The following is a 15747-nucleotide window of genomic DNA, read 5'->3' on the forward strand; positions in this document are numbered from 1 at the left end:
ATCTCAGTAAGCCCTTATTGTTCTCCATTGTAAGATTTGGACTTGAGTTTTTGTCAGAAAGTTCTGGTGCTGTTTTGGCAACTGTATCAGTTCGACCGAGTTTGAGGGACCGAATTGTTGCTCTACAGTCGGCTGATCCAGAATTGAAGAAGAAGATTGACTTGATCACTTCAAAGACTAAGGACGTGGAAGATTTCTCCCTAGCCTTTGATGGTGCTCTTGTTTTTAGAGGAAGAGTTTGTGTTCCTGCAGTGGAAGACCTCAGAAGCGAAATCTTGACTGATGCTCATCAGTCCATCTTTACTATTCATCCTGGAAGCGTGAAGATGTACCATGATATGAAAGGGTATTTTTGGTGGTCTGGCATGAAGAATGATGTGGAAGATTTCATTGCTAAATGTGGGACTTGTCAACGTGTGAAAGCTGTCCGGCAGCCTTTGTCTGCCTTCTACAACCTCTTCCAGTACCTAGTTGGAAGTGGGAAGACATTGCTATGGATTTTGTCACTGGTCTGCCCCGATCAGGAAAAGGGAATGACTCGGTGTGGGTGGTAGTGGACCAATTAACCAAATCGGCACACTTCATTTCGATGAAGATCACCTATTCTATGGATAAGTTGGCCCGACTCTATGTTGATAATGTGGTGAGATTGCATGGTGTTCCGGTTAGCATTGTGTCAGATAGAGACCCGAGATTTACGTCGCGTTTCTGGAATAGTCTGCAGAAAGCTCTAGGTACTCAGCTGAATTTGAGTACTGCTCATCATCCTCAGACCGATGGCCAATCGGAAAGGACCATACAAATTTTGGAAGATATGCTTAGAGCGTGTGTCATAGATATGAGTGGTAACTGGGATGACCACCTAGCCTTGGTGGAGTTTGCTTATAACAACAGTTATCAGTCTACTATTGGAATGGCCCCGTTTAAAGCTCTGTATGGGAAGCCTTGCAGAACTCCTCTGTATTGGGATGAAGTTGGGGAAAGGCGTGTTCTTGGCCCTGATCTAATCGAAACCACCGGCACTATGGTGGATATGATTAGAGAAAGGATCAAAACTGCTCAGTCTCGACAGAAGTCCTATGCGGATAAAAGAAGGTCTGACCTTGAGTTTCAAGTTGGTGAGCGTGAGTTTTTGAAAGTTTCGCCGATGAAAGGAGTCATGCATTTCAATGTTAAAGGAAAGCTCAGCCCTAGGTATATTGGTCCCTTTGACATTATTGAAAAGGTTGGACCAGTAGCTTATCGGTTGGCTTTGCCCCCGTCTCTTGCTGGTGTGCATGATGTATTCCATGTATCTATGCTAAAGGCAATGCTTGACAAGTGCAGAACAGCTGCTTCAGCATGAACCGGAAGGGTTGAGTGCGGATTTGACGTATGATGAAGAACCAGCTGAGATTTTGGATCGAAAAGACAAGCAGTTGAGAAATCGGACTATACCTTTGGTGAAGATCAGATGGAAGAATCACTCTTTTGAGGAAGCATCTTGGGAGAAAGAAGATGAGATGCGGTCCAAGTATCCTCACCTTTTTGGACCTTCAGGTACGTTGTAATTTCGGGGACGAAATTTCTTTTAAGGAGGGAGGAATGTAATACCCCCCGTATTTCTAACCCGAGATCCGTATTCCAGGTCCGAGAACCCGAAGGTCTAGTCGGGTGAACTTGTGGAGTATCCGAATTGAAGCCCATGATCCATACCCAGGACCCATGGATCTAGATCCTTTTTCTGAAGAGTCTGTCTTGGCTGGAGCGGGGATTTCCGGAAGTCAGATGTTGTTCAGAGATGTCCGGAATGAAGGTAAGATCTCCCCCATCTCCTATTTAGGGCTAGGTTGGCCTTGGGTATCAGCCCCTAGTAAAAGCACCCTTGTATGGCAAATTACATGGGGGCGGTTACTAGTGGCGGTCGCTTAACCCAAGCGACCGGCCCAAGCGACCGCCCGGTCTGTTTTCGGAGATATTGCCCTATTTTGCCCCCAGACTTCTATAAAAGGCAACCTCCGTCTCACTAACGATTACTTTATTCGTGGTTGCTTATTTGGGAGTTTAGACGGCTGCGGGGAAGATCTGAAAGAGTCTCTGGAGTACTGACAGTGGCTTGGAAGATCAGTTCTCTTCTTCTCTGGCTTTCTGGTGCGAGGTATTGAACTAACCCTTCGTTCTCTACTCTCTTTTCTCCGTTAGATTGGTTTTACCCTTTTTCCCTCGTCTCTGTGATTACCCCTTGGATATTCTTTACCTCTTTATTAATCTACTTGAGATGGAATAACCGTAAACGAAACCCTACTTCCGTGAGATGGTAAATCCAATCAAGGAGAGGGTTAGGGGTAATCTATTGATGTTAGTGGATTGTTTTCTCTTACCCTTTTGGCTTAGGGAGTGTTTAATTCGAGACTTAGGATGAGATTACTCGAAAACCGGATTGAAATCGAGTAATCGAAGCTTCGAGTTTCGGATTGAAACTCACTGTTTTTGGGGCGGTCACTAGTGGCGGTCGCTTAACCTAAGCGACCGGCACAAACGACCGGCTGGTAAACAATGACCAATTGGATTTCGGTTCTGATTCAAATTGATTTATGTGACTTATATATTCTAATAACCCTGTGTTTAGGTGATTACTGTTTAAAAGAAAAGTCTACTAATAGTTACTTGGATTCCATTTTACTGGACGTTTCAGTTATATGCAAGTAAGGACAGTCTATCTTATCTATCTACATATACTTGAACATGTTAAACTGATAATTGTTAGTCTTGATTTATATTGTTATATGCTACTGTAGTTGTATTTATTTCTAACATACTACTGCTGTTTGCTTTGATTTCATAATTACATGATGAATTGTGAATGTTATATGATTATGGTAATTGGTTTATGATTATGATAGTTGAGGTGTTCCTTTTGGGATATCTTGGCTGATGATATCAGAAGGCTGTGGAATGGGACACATGCCTGCTGATACCTTCAGCACTATCATGATTAATTGATGACATTGTTAGGATGAGTCTAGATTGCATGGCTAGGTACCCCACATGCTACTACCCTTTCGGTAGGGGGATTGAAACCGAGTGACCCGTGATGACAAGTGATGTGACTTGGTGGTCCACTTGTTGGTCATGAAATGGTAGGGTTGCATATGTTAGGGTTGGGCTCATGGATGTCCAAGGACCGGACCGGGTGTCGCGAGGAATCATGAGAGCATCCGCCCCAATGATATGTGGATGACCATAGGGTTAAGGAGTAGAGTCCAACGGAGGTAGCCAGTCCGTGAGGATTCTTACTCCTAGGTTGCGAAGGATCTTGAACCGAGTTGGTTGGTGCCATAGGGGATGTATCTAGACTTCATGTAGACATGTAACCATTATGACCTTGCATTGGATTAGAAACCCGGACATGCGCCGGTACTCATTACCAATGGTCGTGGTGAGAGAGTGTGGACTTAACCCCCTAACCATGGTTTGTGAGCCAGTGTGGACTTTCCCTTTTTCCCTGGATCCCTACGAGAGGTAACCAGTCCTTGCCGGATCAGAGTGATGAGACTTACCCAGAGGAGGGCTGGTGTATATCTTAAAGCATGTCAGCTTTTAGAGACTTGCATAGTTAGAAATCATAGCATCATTCATGTTTTGCATTCATTCATATTCTTGTTGTATCATGGCATTTTTGGATGATGGATGAGATATATGATTGTTTCTTCTTGAGTTCTTTAGAACTCATTCCTTTATTCTTTGTATGTTTTTAGCCTATACAGAAGAAGGATTTGTATCTGAAGATGGGCTGGTTCCCTATGAAGGAACCATCCCGTTTGAAGAAGATGTGGCACCGCCAGTGGGAGATGGAAATAGCATGTGCGGGAGTTCCTGCGGGTGCATGGAGTGCGCTTATCGCACCGGTTGATGGTCAGAGGCGAAAGGTGGTCAGGCAGTTCGCACTGAGACTGGAGAAGAATTGGAGAACCCCTCACCTTATTAAACTGGAATCTAAGTTCATTGACTTAGAGAAACAAACTGGAAAGAAACTGATATAAATACTTTTATTCCGCTGCCCTCATTTTTGTTTTATTCTTTATTCTTTATTTTCTTTCCTTTGATATTGGAGCATTTTGGGCTTCTGTAATTCATTTAATTCAGTTACTGAATATTCTTTGCTCATGATTATCTGTATTTGTCTTAAATATTGTTGATAGACTAAAACCTTGGATCTTGTGACGGATCGCACCCACGGGTTGTCGGGCGGGTAACCGAGACCGACGGGTGGGGTGTGACACTTACTCTGATGATATATGATTTATTCTTTCCTTATTTGGATATTTTGATTATCTTTTGCACATTGATTATTTATGTTCATGATTATGTTATTGTCTATGTGGGAGGTTGATTACCTCGATACTTCATCTTCGGGGCTGTGGATCACACACTCGGGTATGCCAGGTAGGGTACTGGCTGGGTGGATGTGACAAGCCAGATCAAGATCCTTCTTGAGAGAATCGAATTTAGCGTCCTCCTCCTCAAGCGTTGTGGCCTCCTTCTTCAATCGGGCATTGTCTAAGTTTGCCAGCCTCATCTGTTCATCATAGTATTGAAGTCGGGAACCACTGTGACCCACTCGGTTCAACGCCTCAATTTGCTGGTGAAATTCTCCACGGCGGTCCTAAGAAGATAGATAATTGTCAAAGAATTTTGAAGGATGCCATGATCCAGAAATCATTAAACCAGGGATTAATTACCTGGTAGAAATACGAACAACCAAATCGTCACTAAGGGATTCGAAGGCCTGACGATCGGCCGGCATCAGGTAGAGTGAACTCCATTTGGAAGCCTTCTCAGGTTCTTGTGTGACCCGATCCGACATGTTCAGAGTCCATTGGGGAACGAAGATTTCCTCCGACCCTTGGTTCTTTCCTACTTCTTCGGGGCAGTGGCGTCGGTTGGGTCATGTCTCCTTTTGGTTCGAACAAGAGGAGGGACGGCTTCTTCTTCCTCGATCGGCTTTTTTCCTTTCCCTGAGCCTTCACCCGCTAATCTCAGTATTCTTATACCCTTGGTGGAGGGTTTCGGAGAAGGCTAGGCAGCCTTTTTAGCTTGTGTTATCGGGCGAGGCGACCTTTTCTCTGTAGCCTCAATTGCCTTGATCACGTTCGCTCATATAGCATCCGGATTAACCCTTAGAGGCACTGCAAAGAAAGCTAGAGTTAGAGACTTCAATGAAGCCACATTATGATCAAGAGAAGCACAAAGATTAGAAAGCTCACAACGAGCTAGCCCCCAGTATTGAAGGATAGCTGTATATTCCATCTCCAAGCCGTGAATCTCTTGGTACCATGGAATTGACTTAATTTTTCGGTAGCGCTTGATCGGTATCGCTCAACGGGAAAGCATGGTTAGCTTCGTTCGGTATACGACTCAAGCTAGCTCCAACTGATCAGGAAGTTAAGATCTGACTGAGTCGCTCGGTAGAAAAAATACCGATTGTGCCACCCTTTGTGGTTAGAAGGATAGGTAGCCTTGGCTAGGATACTGTCCGACCATCCAAGCTCGGTCTTGTTGCACTTGGAAAGAAAAACCCAACCCCGAGGGTTGGATTGGGACAAAGCATGAAAATGTACAAAAAGATGAAGAAAAGGTTTAATGCTAAGCTCAGAGCATAAACCAAGAAAGCCAACGATGTGACACCAACTGTTGGGGAGGAGCATTCCGGGACAAATGTCCAATTGGTTCAAAATTGCAAAAAACAAAGGATTGAAAAAGGGAAACCGAACCCCACTTTCCAGAGTATCCAGGTACATTGAAAATTCATCAGGGGGGTTCGAATTGGCCCTCTCATCAGGATTGGGGATTTGAAGAAAATAGGAAGAAGGAAAAGCAAAGTGCTCGATCGCCGAAGCCAGTTCGACTATGGTATATTCAGAAAATAAAAAGTTGGGACCTTGTTTAGGTCTGTTGGATTGCCAAAGGGCCTTAGCAACCACTTTCGAAGTTTTTGACGATCTGGAATAGGGGGACAGGGTTGGAACCTCAATCTCTTTCTTTTGGCTTACCTCTTCAAATTCACGCCAAACATCAGTTAATTTTTGCCCTTCGTTACCCGATTGTTCAACGAAGACGGAGACAGTGGCCTCGTCACCAGAATCACCCTGACCGGCGTTACATTCAAAAGAACCCTCGTCAGAGGTTCTACTGCTTCCCATTGCGAGGAAAGTCTAGTTTTGGTTTTAAATCAGAAAGAAAACGAGTAGGAAAGCGAAAGGAGTAATTAAAGTAAGTAAAGAAGGCAGGAGAGTCAATGAACTTACTTGTTCACTGTAGTAGAGAGCTTGAGAGCAGGAAGACTGGTAGGGTGCAGAGAAGACAACAACAAGTTTCAAATTACAGTCAAGAGAATGAGACATTTTGGAAAAGCGTAAATGAATCGAATCAGAGTTGATGTTTAGAAAAACCGTCGTTTCGAGTTGAGAACAATGATGATTTCGGCTGTGACAGACACATGGCGGCTCCCGCGTGAAAGCCGAAGACGTTTGAGTAACTCGAGGAAAATGATGACACAGCAACAATAAATGCGACTTGACATCCAAATGAGTGAGAAATCGTTCGGATTCCTCATTCAGCATCCATGCTCGGTTTAAACCAAACCAAGCCCTCAATGTTCCCGAACGCTTGGCCTGGAGGGCTCATGATACGGGAAAAATATGAAGAAACCGGGTTCACCCTCGGTTCAACCATTGACCCCGGTCGAGAACGATTTGACTGTTTTAGGTTCGAACGAACCGGGTTTGAAGATAGCATGCTCAAGAAGAAACCTTGCACGTTCAATAGGCAAGCACACATGTGCATCATCTGTTATGACTTTGCATCATGTTATGTTTTGTATCATATGACTTATGCATGTTCAGTAGGCAAGCACACATGGTGCTATGACTTAAAGCATGTCTACCATAGAGACTAGCATATGTAGAGTTAGAATCATATTTGCATCATCTGTTTCATATCACTTTGCATCATGTTATGTTTTGTATCATATGACTTATGCATTATGGAATAACTGCTTTGCTGAGTTCTCTTGAACTCATTCCTTTCTATGCAATTGTTTTGTTGGATTACTTTGCAGGTATTGAAGAAGTTGATGTCTCCTTCATCGAGACAAACCTGGATGCCTCATACTACTCTGAAGGTCTTGGCTATTATGAAGGTCACCGTGAAGATCCCGAGGGTGTTTACCCTCCATACGAGGATTAGCTCGACCTTAGTGTGGGAAAGGCCGTGTTTGGTCTCCTATGTTTATACCTATGAGGATATCTTGTATAAGACCAAGGAGACCTTAGTTTAGACTTCAATATTGTTATACTCTTTTTAAGTTTTGGATCTGTAAACCTTAACTTTGATTATCTACATTTTTGTTGTTACTGAGGGAGTGATTTCCGCTCACTCTCTCTCTCTCTCTCTCTTTGGATTATATACATTGGTATCTTTTATTCCGCACTTTGATTATCTTGTTCTTATCTTATTCATGATTTCATTTTATTATATGCTTTAACCTTGATTATTATTGTTCATGATTGTGTTATTGTGTATGTGGGAGGCATGGTTGCTCGATACTTGATCCTTGGGACTATGGATCACATACCCGAGTATGCCAGGTAGGGTACCGGCTGGGTGGATGTGACAGAAACTCTAGCTTGTGTTTGTTGTAAGGACGAAGGTAAGGGTAGCATGCACAATCAAAAACTCTTAAGGAGGCATAGTCCGGATGGACTGTGAAGAGTTTGTAGTGGGGTGAGACATTGCCCAAAACGGGGGTAGGAGTTTTATTTATAAGAAATACTGCAGTTTCAAAGGCATAGTTCCAAAATTTTCTAGGGCAAGAAGAATAAGCTAACAAGGTAAGGCTAGTTTCAACAATATGGCGATGATGGCGCTCGACAACCCCATTTTGCTCATGAGTGTGAGGACAAGGGAGGCGATGATCAATCCCACAAGAAGTGAGAAAAGTAGGCAATATTCGCCACCCCAATCACTCTGAAAGTGTTTAATCCGTCTGAAAAATAAATTTTCAACAAGTAATTTAAACCATTGAAGAATCCCAACAACCTCAGACTTCAAATGCATAGGATATAACCAAGTGTACTTACTAAAGGCATCCACAAAATAACACAGTACCGAAAACCATCAATAGAAGCAATGAAAGAGGGTCCCCATACATCCGAATAAATCAAATCCAAAGGGGCTTTAGAGATTGAAGTAAAAGGGGAGAAGGGGAGTCTATGACTCTTTCCTTTTTGACAAGCAACACACAAAAATTGAATTTTCTCAGAAGTAACAGGTAATCTAAATTGAGAAACAAGACGATGAACTAATTTAAAGACAGGATAGCCGAGTCTGGAGTGCCACTGGGAGACGCCTAAGGGCATTTGGTAAAGTCCATTCCTAACAGTTCCCTGGAGAAGACAAGTCCCTGTTGCTCGATCCTTTACATAAAACAAGTTAGGACGAAACTCAAAGATAGCATTATTGTCACGAGTAATCTTGAAAACTGATAAAAGGTTCTTTTGAATGGAAAAAACATGAAGAATATTATTGAGAGAAACATGAAAGAGTTGTGTAGGGAGAGAAAAAGTACCAGTGTGAGTGGTTGGCAAGCCTATACCATTACCTACCAGAACCTGATCCAAACCAATGTAAGGGTGAGCCAATTGAAGATTGTCAAGGGCATTGGTGATATGATGTGTAGCCCCAGAGTAAGGATACCAAGTGTTGTCTGTATAAGGGCCTCCAAAGAGTCCGGAAACATGCACAAAGGGGGGAGCATTGGTTGTACCTTGAATAGCATGATTGTAGCGTTGATAACAATCACGAGCTTTATAGCCGTGACAATCACAAATTTGGTAAGTAATGAGAGACGACTGTTGTTGTTTGTAACCACTAGTGGAGGGTGGAGTGGCAAGAAGAGGAGGACGATAGTTAGAGGAATGTCCACGAGAAACTCTACCTTTGTAGTGCGATCGACCCCTAAAGGAAGGACGATAATTGCGAGCAGTACAAGTCTGAGCCAGATTAGCCAAAGGGAAAGAGGAGTCATAGGCTAAGTCATCCTTAAGACGAATTTCTTGAGTGAGTAACATTCCTTTTAACTCAACAAAAGTGACAGGGATGCCAGGAGTTGTAATAGAAGTAACAAAGGCCGAATAATCAGGGCCCAATCCATTGAGAACATGAAGACAAATATTATCATCTGAAATAGTCTTATCGGTAGTCGCAAGTTGATCGGTAGTAGGCTTAATACAAAGAAGATAATTATGAATCGTACTATTACTGCGTTTCATGTTTTGTAACTGAAGGCGAGTTGCATAATCTTTGCTATAGAAGGTGTAGCATAGGTAGATTCAAGATCAAGCCAAACTGCTCTGGCGGTAGTACATCCAATAATTTGAGCATGGACGGATTCTGTGAGTGAAGCAATAAGCCAACACATGAGAAGTTGGTCCTGACGAATCCATGAATTGTAGGCAAGATTTTGTTTGCATACAGGAATGGAGACTTTTTCAACGACTGTAGTCGCAAGAGGACAGATGGAGGAGCTATCCACAAGAGAAAATAAGTCATAAGTCTTCAAGAGAGGAACAAGTTGCGACCTCCATAGTAAGTAATTGTTGTCGGTGAGCTTGATGGTCAGGAGATGAGGGAGGGAAGCGAGGCAGGGGGGAAGAAAAAACCTAGTGCTCTGATGCCATGTTGAAGATAATAATAGTTGAATAATGCAAGAGAGAAGAAGAGAAAGAGAGATGTTAAGAAGAAGAGAGAGAAAGACGTTGAGGAGAGAGAGTCTGAGCGTGCATATAAAAGAGCACAGAAAATAATAATCACACTGATTTACAATGAATTAGTACATGGCTTTATATAGAAACAAAGTCCTTCTTCATGGTGTTCTTGGAGTCCTTCTTTGTATAGTTTTAGGAGTCTTTTGGCTGTGGTGCTAGGATTCTAGTGTTTTAGATTACATAGAATATTGATTAGGAGTTTGTACCAATCAGAGGTTGCCTAGTGTCTTTGTGAGTACCAATTGTACATGACTACCAAATCTCGGTGGTTGGCCCACCCCAACTATTTTACTCTTTTGAACAAGTTCAGCTGGTCCACCTAGGGCTTGACCTTGGTTCCACAAAGGAGTCAAATTCATGGCAATAAAGGACCATATGAGAATTTTAAATTACAGTATTTGTTGAGTCTTCACTTGTACCTATTGCTCTAAAACAAGCATAGTTGGAAACAATGAGGGTTATAGACCTAATTGAATAAATTTCAAAAGTGTAATCACAATATTCTGATATAAGGGCTGCATATATAATTTGGTCACCATCAAACAAAAAACTCTAAATAAATGACAAGTGACAATTTGTCCACATTTGCAAATTTGTTGTGAGCCACTCGTCATATGCAGATATTAGAAAAAAGAAACAATATTTTTCCCCATGGGGAGACCCTTAATGCAACAGATACTCTGTTTGTGGAGTGTTCATTACAGACAATCTTTTTTCTTTTGGTAGAATATTACACTGACAATCAGGTGGAGTTTTGATTCACTCACTAGGCTGCAGATGTGGGCAAACTTGATCTTCGTGGTCTTTGAAGTTCCCCTTTGGGTTCTCCTCAAACCTTCCCAACCTGAAGTGCTGTAGATCCACCCCTTGTGCTTCTCCATCCAGTACTAGATCAGCAAGGATCCTCCCAACAATAGGACCCATCTTGAAACCATGACCTGAAAACCCACCAGCAACCACAACATTTTTTCCAAAATCACCCATCAAGAAATCGATCACAAAATCCCCATCTGGCGTCATAGAGTACATGCACGATTGCGTGATCACCGCCTTACTTGAATCAACATGCCCACAGAATTTTCCTTCAATCCACTCATTTACTGATTTGGTGATCTTCGCCGGCGCCCATGATCTTTTATCTGGGTCACAAGGGTATCCACCGTGCACGGCGATTTTGATCAATCCAGGGTACTCCAATGAAGGTGTACCGTATATATAAGGGTCACCATAGCTTGCAAAAGTTGGAAAGCCGCCGGCGAGTGAGTAGTCTTTCTCATAACCCTCTTTGATCCTCCAGTAATGTACCGTGGTGTTCAAAGGTTGAATAGGTAGCTCTAAGCCACTTACTGTCTCCACTAATTTCTTTGTCCATGCTCCAGCTGTCACCACACATTTTCTTCCCCAATACTTATCACCATTACTTGTGATCACTAAAATGTAACCTTTCAGGTTCTCTCTCTTGATCTCCTTTACTTCCATGTTGTCTCTAAGTATGGCTCCTCTCCGGATCGCCAGAGCTTGGAACATGGAGACTGCTTTGGTGGGCTTGATGACCCCACCAAGTTCAGTCAAAACACCGATCCAATTCTCCGGCAAGTTGAATTTGCCGGAGAATTTCTCTGCTACTTGCCGGCGGTCAAGGATGCAATAAGGAACCGATTTGGTTTGACAACTAGTGATGACGGCTTGGAGGCTTTTGTCATCTGCCGGGCCAACATCGAATTGAGGAGTTTTGAAGTAGACCCGATAACCGATCTCGGATTGCGCTTCTTCCCAGAGATGAGAGGATTCGATTACCATGGATGAGTAGTAGTCTTCTGGGTAGGTGGCGCGTATGGTGCGAGACTCTCCGTGGGAAGAACCTTGGTGGTGCAAGAAATCGAATTGCTCGAGGAGGAGAACTTTGCGGCCGCGCTTGGCTGCCTGATAGGCGGTGCAGCTCCCCATGATACCAGCACCGACAATAATAACATCGAACTGGTCGCCGGAATTCTCCATTTCCCTATCTACACGATAAAGAGAAGGGATAAGATCGACAAGGTAAAACTCCAACCTCGCGGATTAAATAATGGTGAGAAAGAAAACAAGAGCGAGACAGATGACTTCAGCTGAAATGTATTTCTCGCGTTACGAAAGTCTAGTCATTTTGTCTGCGAATAAAAGTTTGTCGTCTTATACAGAAGGTATTTCCTGCAGATTTCACCGTTTCGCTATCGGGCGAACGGTCGAGATTTTGTCATGGTTTCTGTACCCCTCATTTCAGGGTATTTTTTGTTATTTTGGGCCTAAATTTAATATCTATCATAATTTGATGTCGATAAAAGCAGTGGAATTTTTGGTTTTTTCCAAAACCTCATCAAATTGATGTTCTTGATCGACACATATTCGACTGTATACGAGTAAAACTTGAATTCTATAACATTATTTTTTACAATTAAACTAAAATAAATATGCACAAGAACAATAAATATCATTATTTATCTTTGAATATTCTTTTTGATTATTCAGTTATAATATTGAAACATTGATTTTATATTGTTCTTGATTATATTATTGTAAATGTGAGAAGTTGATTTCTTCGAACTAATCTTTGGGGCTATGGATTACATACTTGAGTATACCAAATAGTGTATCGATTGGGTGGATGTGACAACTAGCCGTTAAGTATAGAGTGTTTCCAATCATACATCTATACTTAGTGGAATCAAAAGACTTTACATTCTCATTTTTTGATAATTTCAAAGATGTGCACATGGTCTTTCATTGGTTTTTCAGAAGTCATATCAAATTTCTTTATAAGTTCTTTGATATACTTTGTTTGACTTAAGATGTCATTTCTACATTGTTTAATTTGCAAGCTAAAATTTTTTTTTAATTCACCCATCATACTCATTTCAAATTCATTTATCATAAAAGTACCAAAGCCATGACATAAATATTCATTTGTAGACAAAAAATAATATCATCTACATATATTTTTGCACAATAATCATGTCATTATTCTTATACTTTACAAATAATGTGGTATCTACCTTATCCATTAAGAATCCCTTTTGGACTAGAAACTTGCTTAACCTTTCATATCAAGCCTTCTTAAGTTTGAAGACATGGTTGGGATAAGTAGAGTCTTCAAATCCTGGGGGTTGTGCAACACATACCTTTTCCATAATGAATCTGTTTACGAATGCACTTTTCACATCCATTTGATATAACGTAAATTTTTATGGCATGCAAATGCCATTAGCATTCTTATGGATTCCAGCTAGCCTACGAGTGCATAGGTCTCATCAAAATCAATCCGCTCTTATTGATTATACCCCTAGGCAACCAACATAGCCTTGTTTCTAACAACTTGACCACTTTCATCAAGCTTAATTCTAAATACCCATTTGGTGCCTATGCTGATATAGTTTCATGGTCTATGAATGAGTTCCCAAACATCATTTCTGTCAAATTAATTTAACTCATCTTGCATGCCCATGATCCAATAACTATCGGTTAAGGCCTTTTTTGCATTTTTGGGTTCTATGGTTGACAAAATGCAACATAATTGCAGAAATTTTGAGTTCTTGATCTTGTTTGAATTCCTTAACCTAAGTCACATATGGCTTGTTCAAGTGGATGGTCTTTCCATGGGCTATCTCCTTAGGTAGTTCTTGAGAGGAGGTTCCACTATCTTTGGGATTATTTATAGGTTTTTCTAAAATTAAGTTATCCACCTTATCTCTACTTACTTGTTCAACTCTCCCGTCATCATCTTCATCAACTAGAGGTTTATATTTATCCTTAGGTGGAGATACTTCACATTTGATATTCATGGACTATCACATCCCCTAGCTAGTACCCTAACCACGATACCCATAGGTGTGATCTACAAGTCTCATGGTCAAGTCTAGGGAAACTATATATTTGCATTGCCCAATTACACAATCATGAGCAAGGAATAATCAATGTTTACCTTTAATAAAAAATCAATCAAAGAAACAATCTTGAAATATAATCAGAGTATAATAAAAATGTAATCAGAGTGCGGAATAAAATGATACCAATCAAAAGATCAATCACAAAGTATAGCGAAAATAACTCTATAAATCATAATGCAGAAGAGTAGATCAAAACTCTAAAGTAGATCTAAACTTATTACAAATTGAAATAGAAGTCTAGAACAATAAAGTCTAAGATTATTCTAATTCTTCTATGGGCTCTTCTTCTTCTTCAATCTTCATCATCTTCGCCTTGGGTTTATGCTCCTGAAACTTCGGATCAGCATCCAACTCAAGATCCCAATGGTGAACGAGATGACATCTACTACTATCAATAGGAACCATCAAGGTGGTCCACACCGGTGTATTAGTCATACCACTAGTCGCTATCTTCTCCCATGATGTTCGTAGCTGTACCATATAAGGAAGGGTCCTCCGACTGGCGCATGGGATCTCTTCTGTACCTGCAAGGTCATCTAAAAACATATCCCCCGAAGGGTGAGCTCAACAAAACTCAGCAAGTAGTTCAATCACAATAAACAACTACAAGAAGTTCAAAGCAAACATGATGCATTGATATGAGACAATGATTGCAACTAAGCTTCTAACTCTAAGTATGTTGGTCTCTATTGGCAGACATGCATTAAGATCAAACACCATACTCCTTTGGGTAGGTCTCAAATCACTCTCCCCCATGGCTCTAATGCATGTCTTTTGGGTTCTCCAGTGGTAGTTGGGTCCTGCATCCTTATCGGACATTCCATGGCTGGGGTTTAGGTCAACACAATCGTTGTGTCAGAGTTAATACCTAGCCCAATGCAAGTCATCTACTAAGTCGCATCTACTTGGAGTCGGATACCTTCCTTCCATGCCTATGCAGGTACATTGCTCTTAGCTTTATTCTTGCTTCTATTCTTTTCTTTACCAGTTCATTGCATACATTCATATCATATGCATTGTTTTGTTTTCCTCTCTCCCATATAAGAGTCAACCTAGATCCTTGAAATCCCACCTAACCCTAACCTGGACACCCTATTTTTTTTGTATGAAGAAGTGACTTGATTGATATTTGACCTTGAAGTTGGACCTTGAGTATAGTGTTGATATCTTTGGAAGGTACTAGGAAGTCAGGTCAGACCTCTCCCTTAGTGTAGATCTGAAGACCCGAAGTGAAGGAAGAAGACATTGTGGGCCATCTCAGTGGAAGACAAGGTGTTTGACCCAAAACCCATGGAGATTTATGATGTAGTTCCCTACTTAGAAACTTTGTTAGAATTGGAGAAGAAACTGCATCTTGATGTTGAAGAGCTTGGTTGATGGACTTGAGGCCTAGTTGGACATGTTTTGGAAGGTCCCTCAATGCTAGGTAAGTCACTTGTAGAGTTGGTAGAAGCCCCATTGAAAATTTTGAGGTTTGGAGCTTGAAATCCCTGTTCTTGGGCTTGCTGTTAGCCTGGGTCACTCACCTGGGTCGATCAGTATGATAGACCCACAGGGTCAGGGGCAGTTTTGTAAAACTCTATTTTTTAGGGTTTTTGATGCTCTATATATTAGAACTTCGTGGATTTCAGGCCCATTATGTTCTGAAGCCTCTGGAGAATGTTAGAACCTCATCTTCAAAGCCAAGGAAGATCCCTAAGCATCCGTTAGAGTTTCTCTGTCAAATCTTCTTCTACAAGGTTAGTTTTCAATCTCTTTCTTCTCTGATCTATTCTCTCTACTGTTTCTTCTAATTTTTTTGATTGTGAGGAAGGTATTACACCACTATAATGATCTATTCTCTGATCCTCATAGTTTTATAGTGAATCCCCATTCACTCTATGCTTTCCTTGAATCCATATGGTGAGTTTTCTATATTTTGATCTTGCATGAGACCATGAGTTACTCTCTCTTTGTTTTCTATATATCTATCTCTGTGATTGTGAGGAAGGTATCATGCCATTGTTATTGTCACATCC

General features: G+C 41.4%; 1 protein-coding gene across 1 annotated transcript; it reads right to left on the reverse strand.

Moving 5' to 3' along the window:
• Positions 1 to 10238: 10238 nt before the first annotated feature.
• Positions 10239 to 11936, reverse strand: LOC149015802 (FAD-dependent oxidoreductase family protein). The gene has a single exon (XM_089157210.1). The coding sequence runs from the start codon at positions 11802 to 11804 to the stop codon at positions 10566 to 10568; it is 1239 nt and encodes a 412-aa protein (XP_089013336.1). The 5' UTR covers positions 11805 to 11936; the 3' UTR covers positions 10239 to 10565.
• Between the last annotated feature and the right edge of the window lie 3811 nt (positions 11937 to 15747).

Source organism: Hakea prostrata, chromosome 5 (genome assembly GCF_041222555.1).
Source record: "Hakea prostrata isolate BN-2017 chromosome 5, UWA_Hpros_2, whole genome shotgun sequence".
NCBI classification, from domain to species: Eukaryota; Viridiplantae; Streptophyta; class Magnoliopsida; order Proteales; family Proteaceae; genus Hakea; species Hakea prostrata.

Bases quoted from the DNA above. Each gene is read 5' to 3' on its own strand.
- LOC149015802 (XM_089157210.1), bottom strand. From the start codon at position 11,804: ATGGAGAATTCCGGCGACCAGTTCGATGTTATTATTGTCGGTGCTGGT.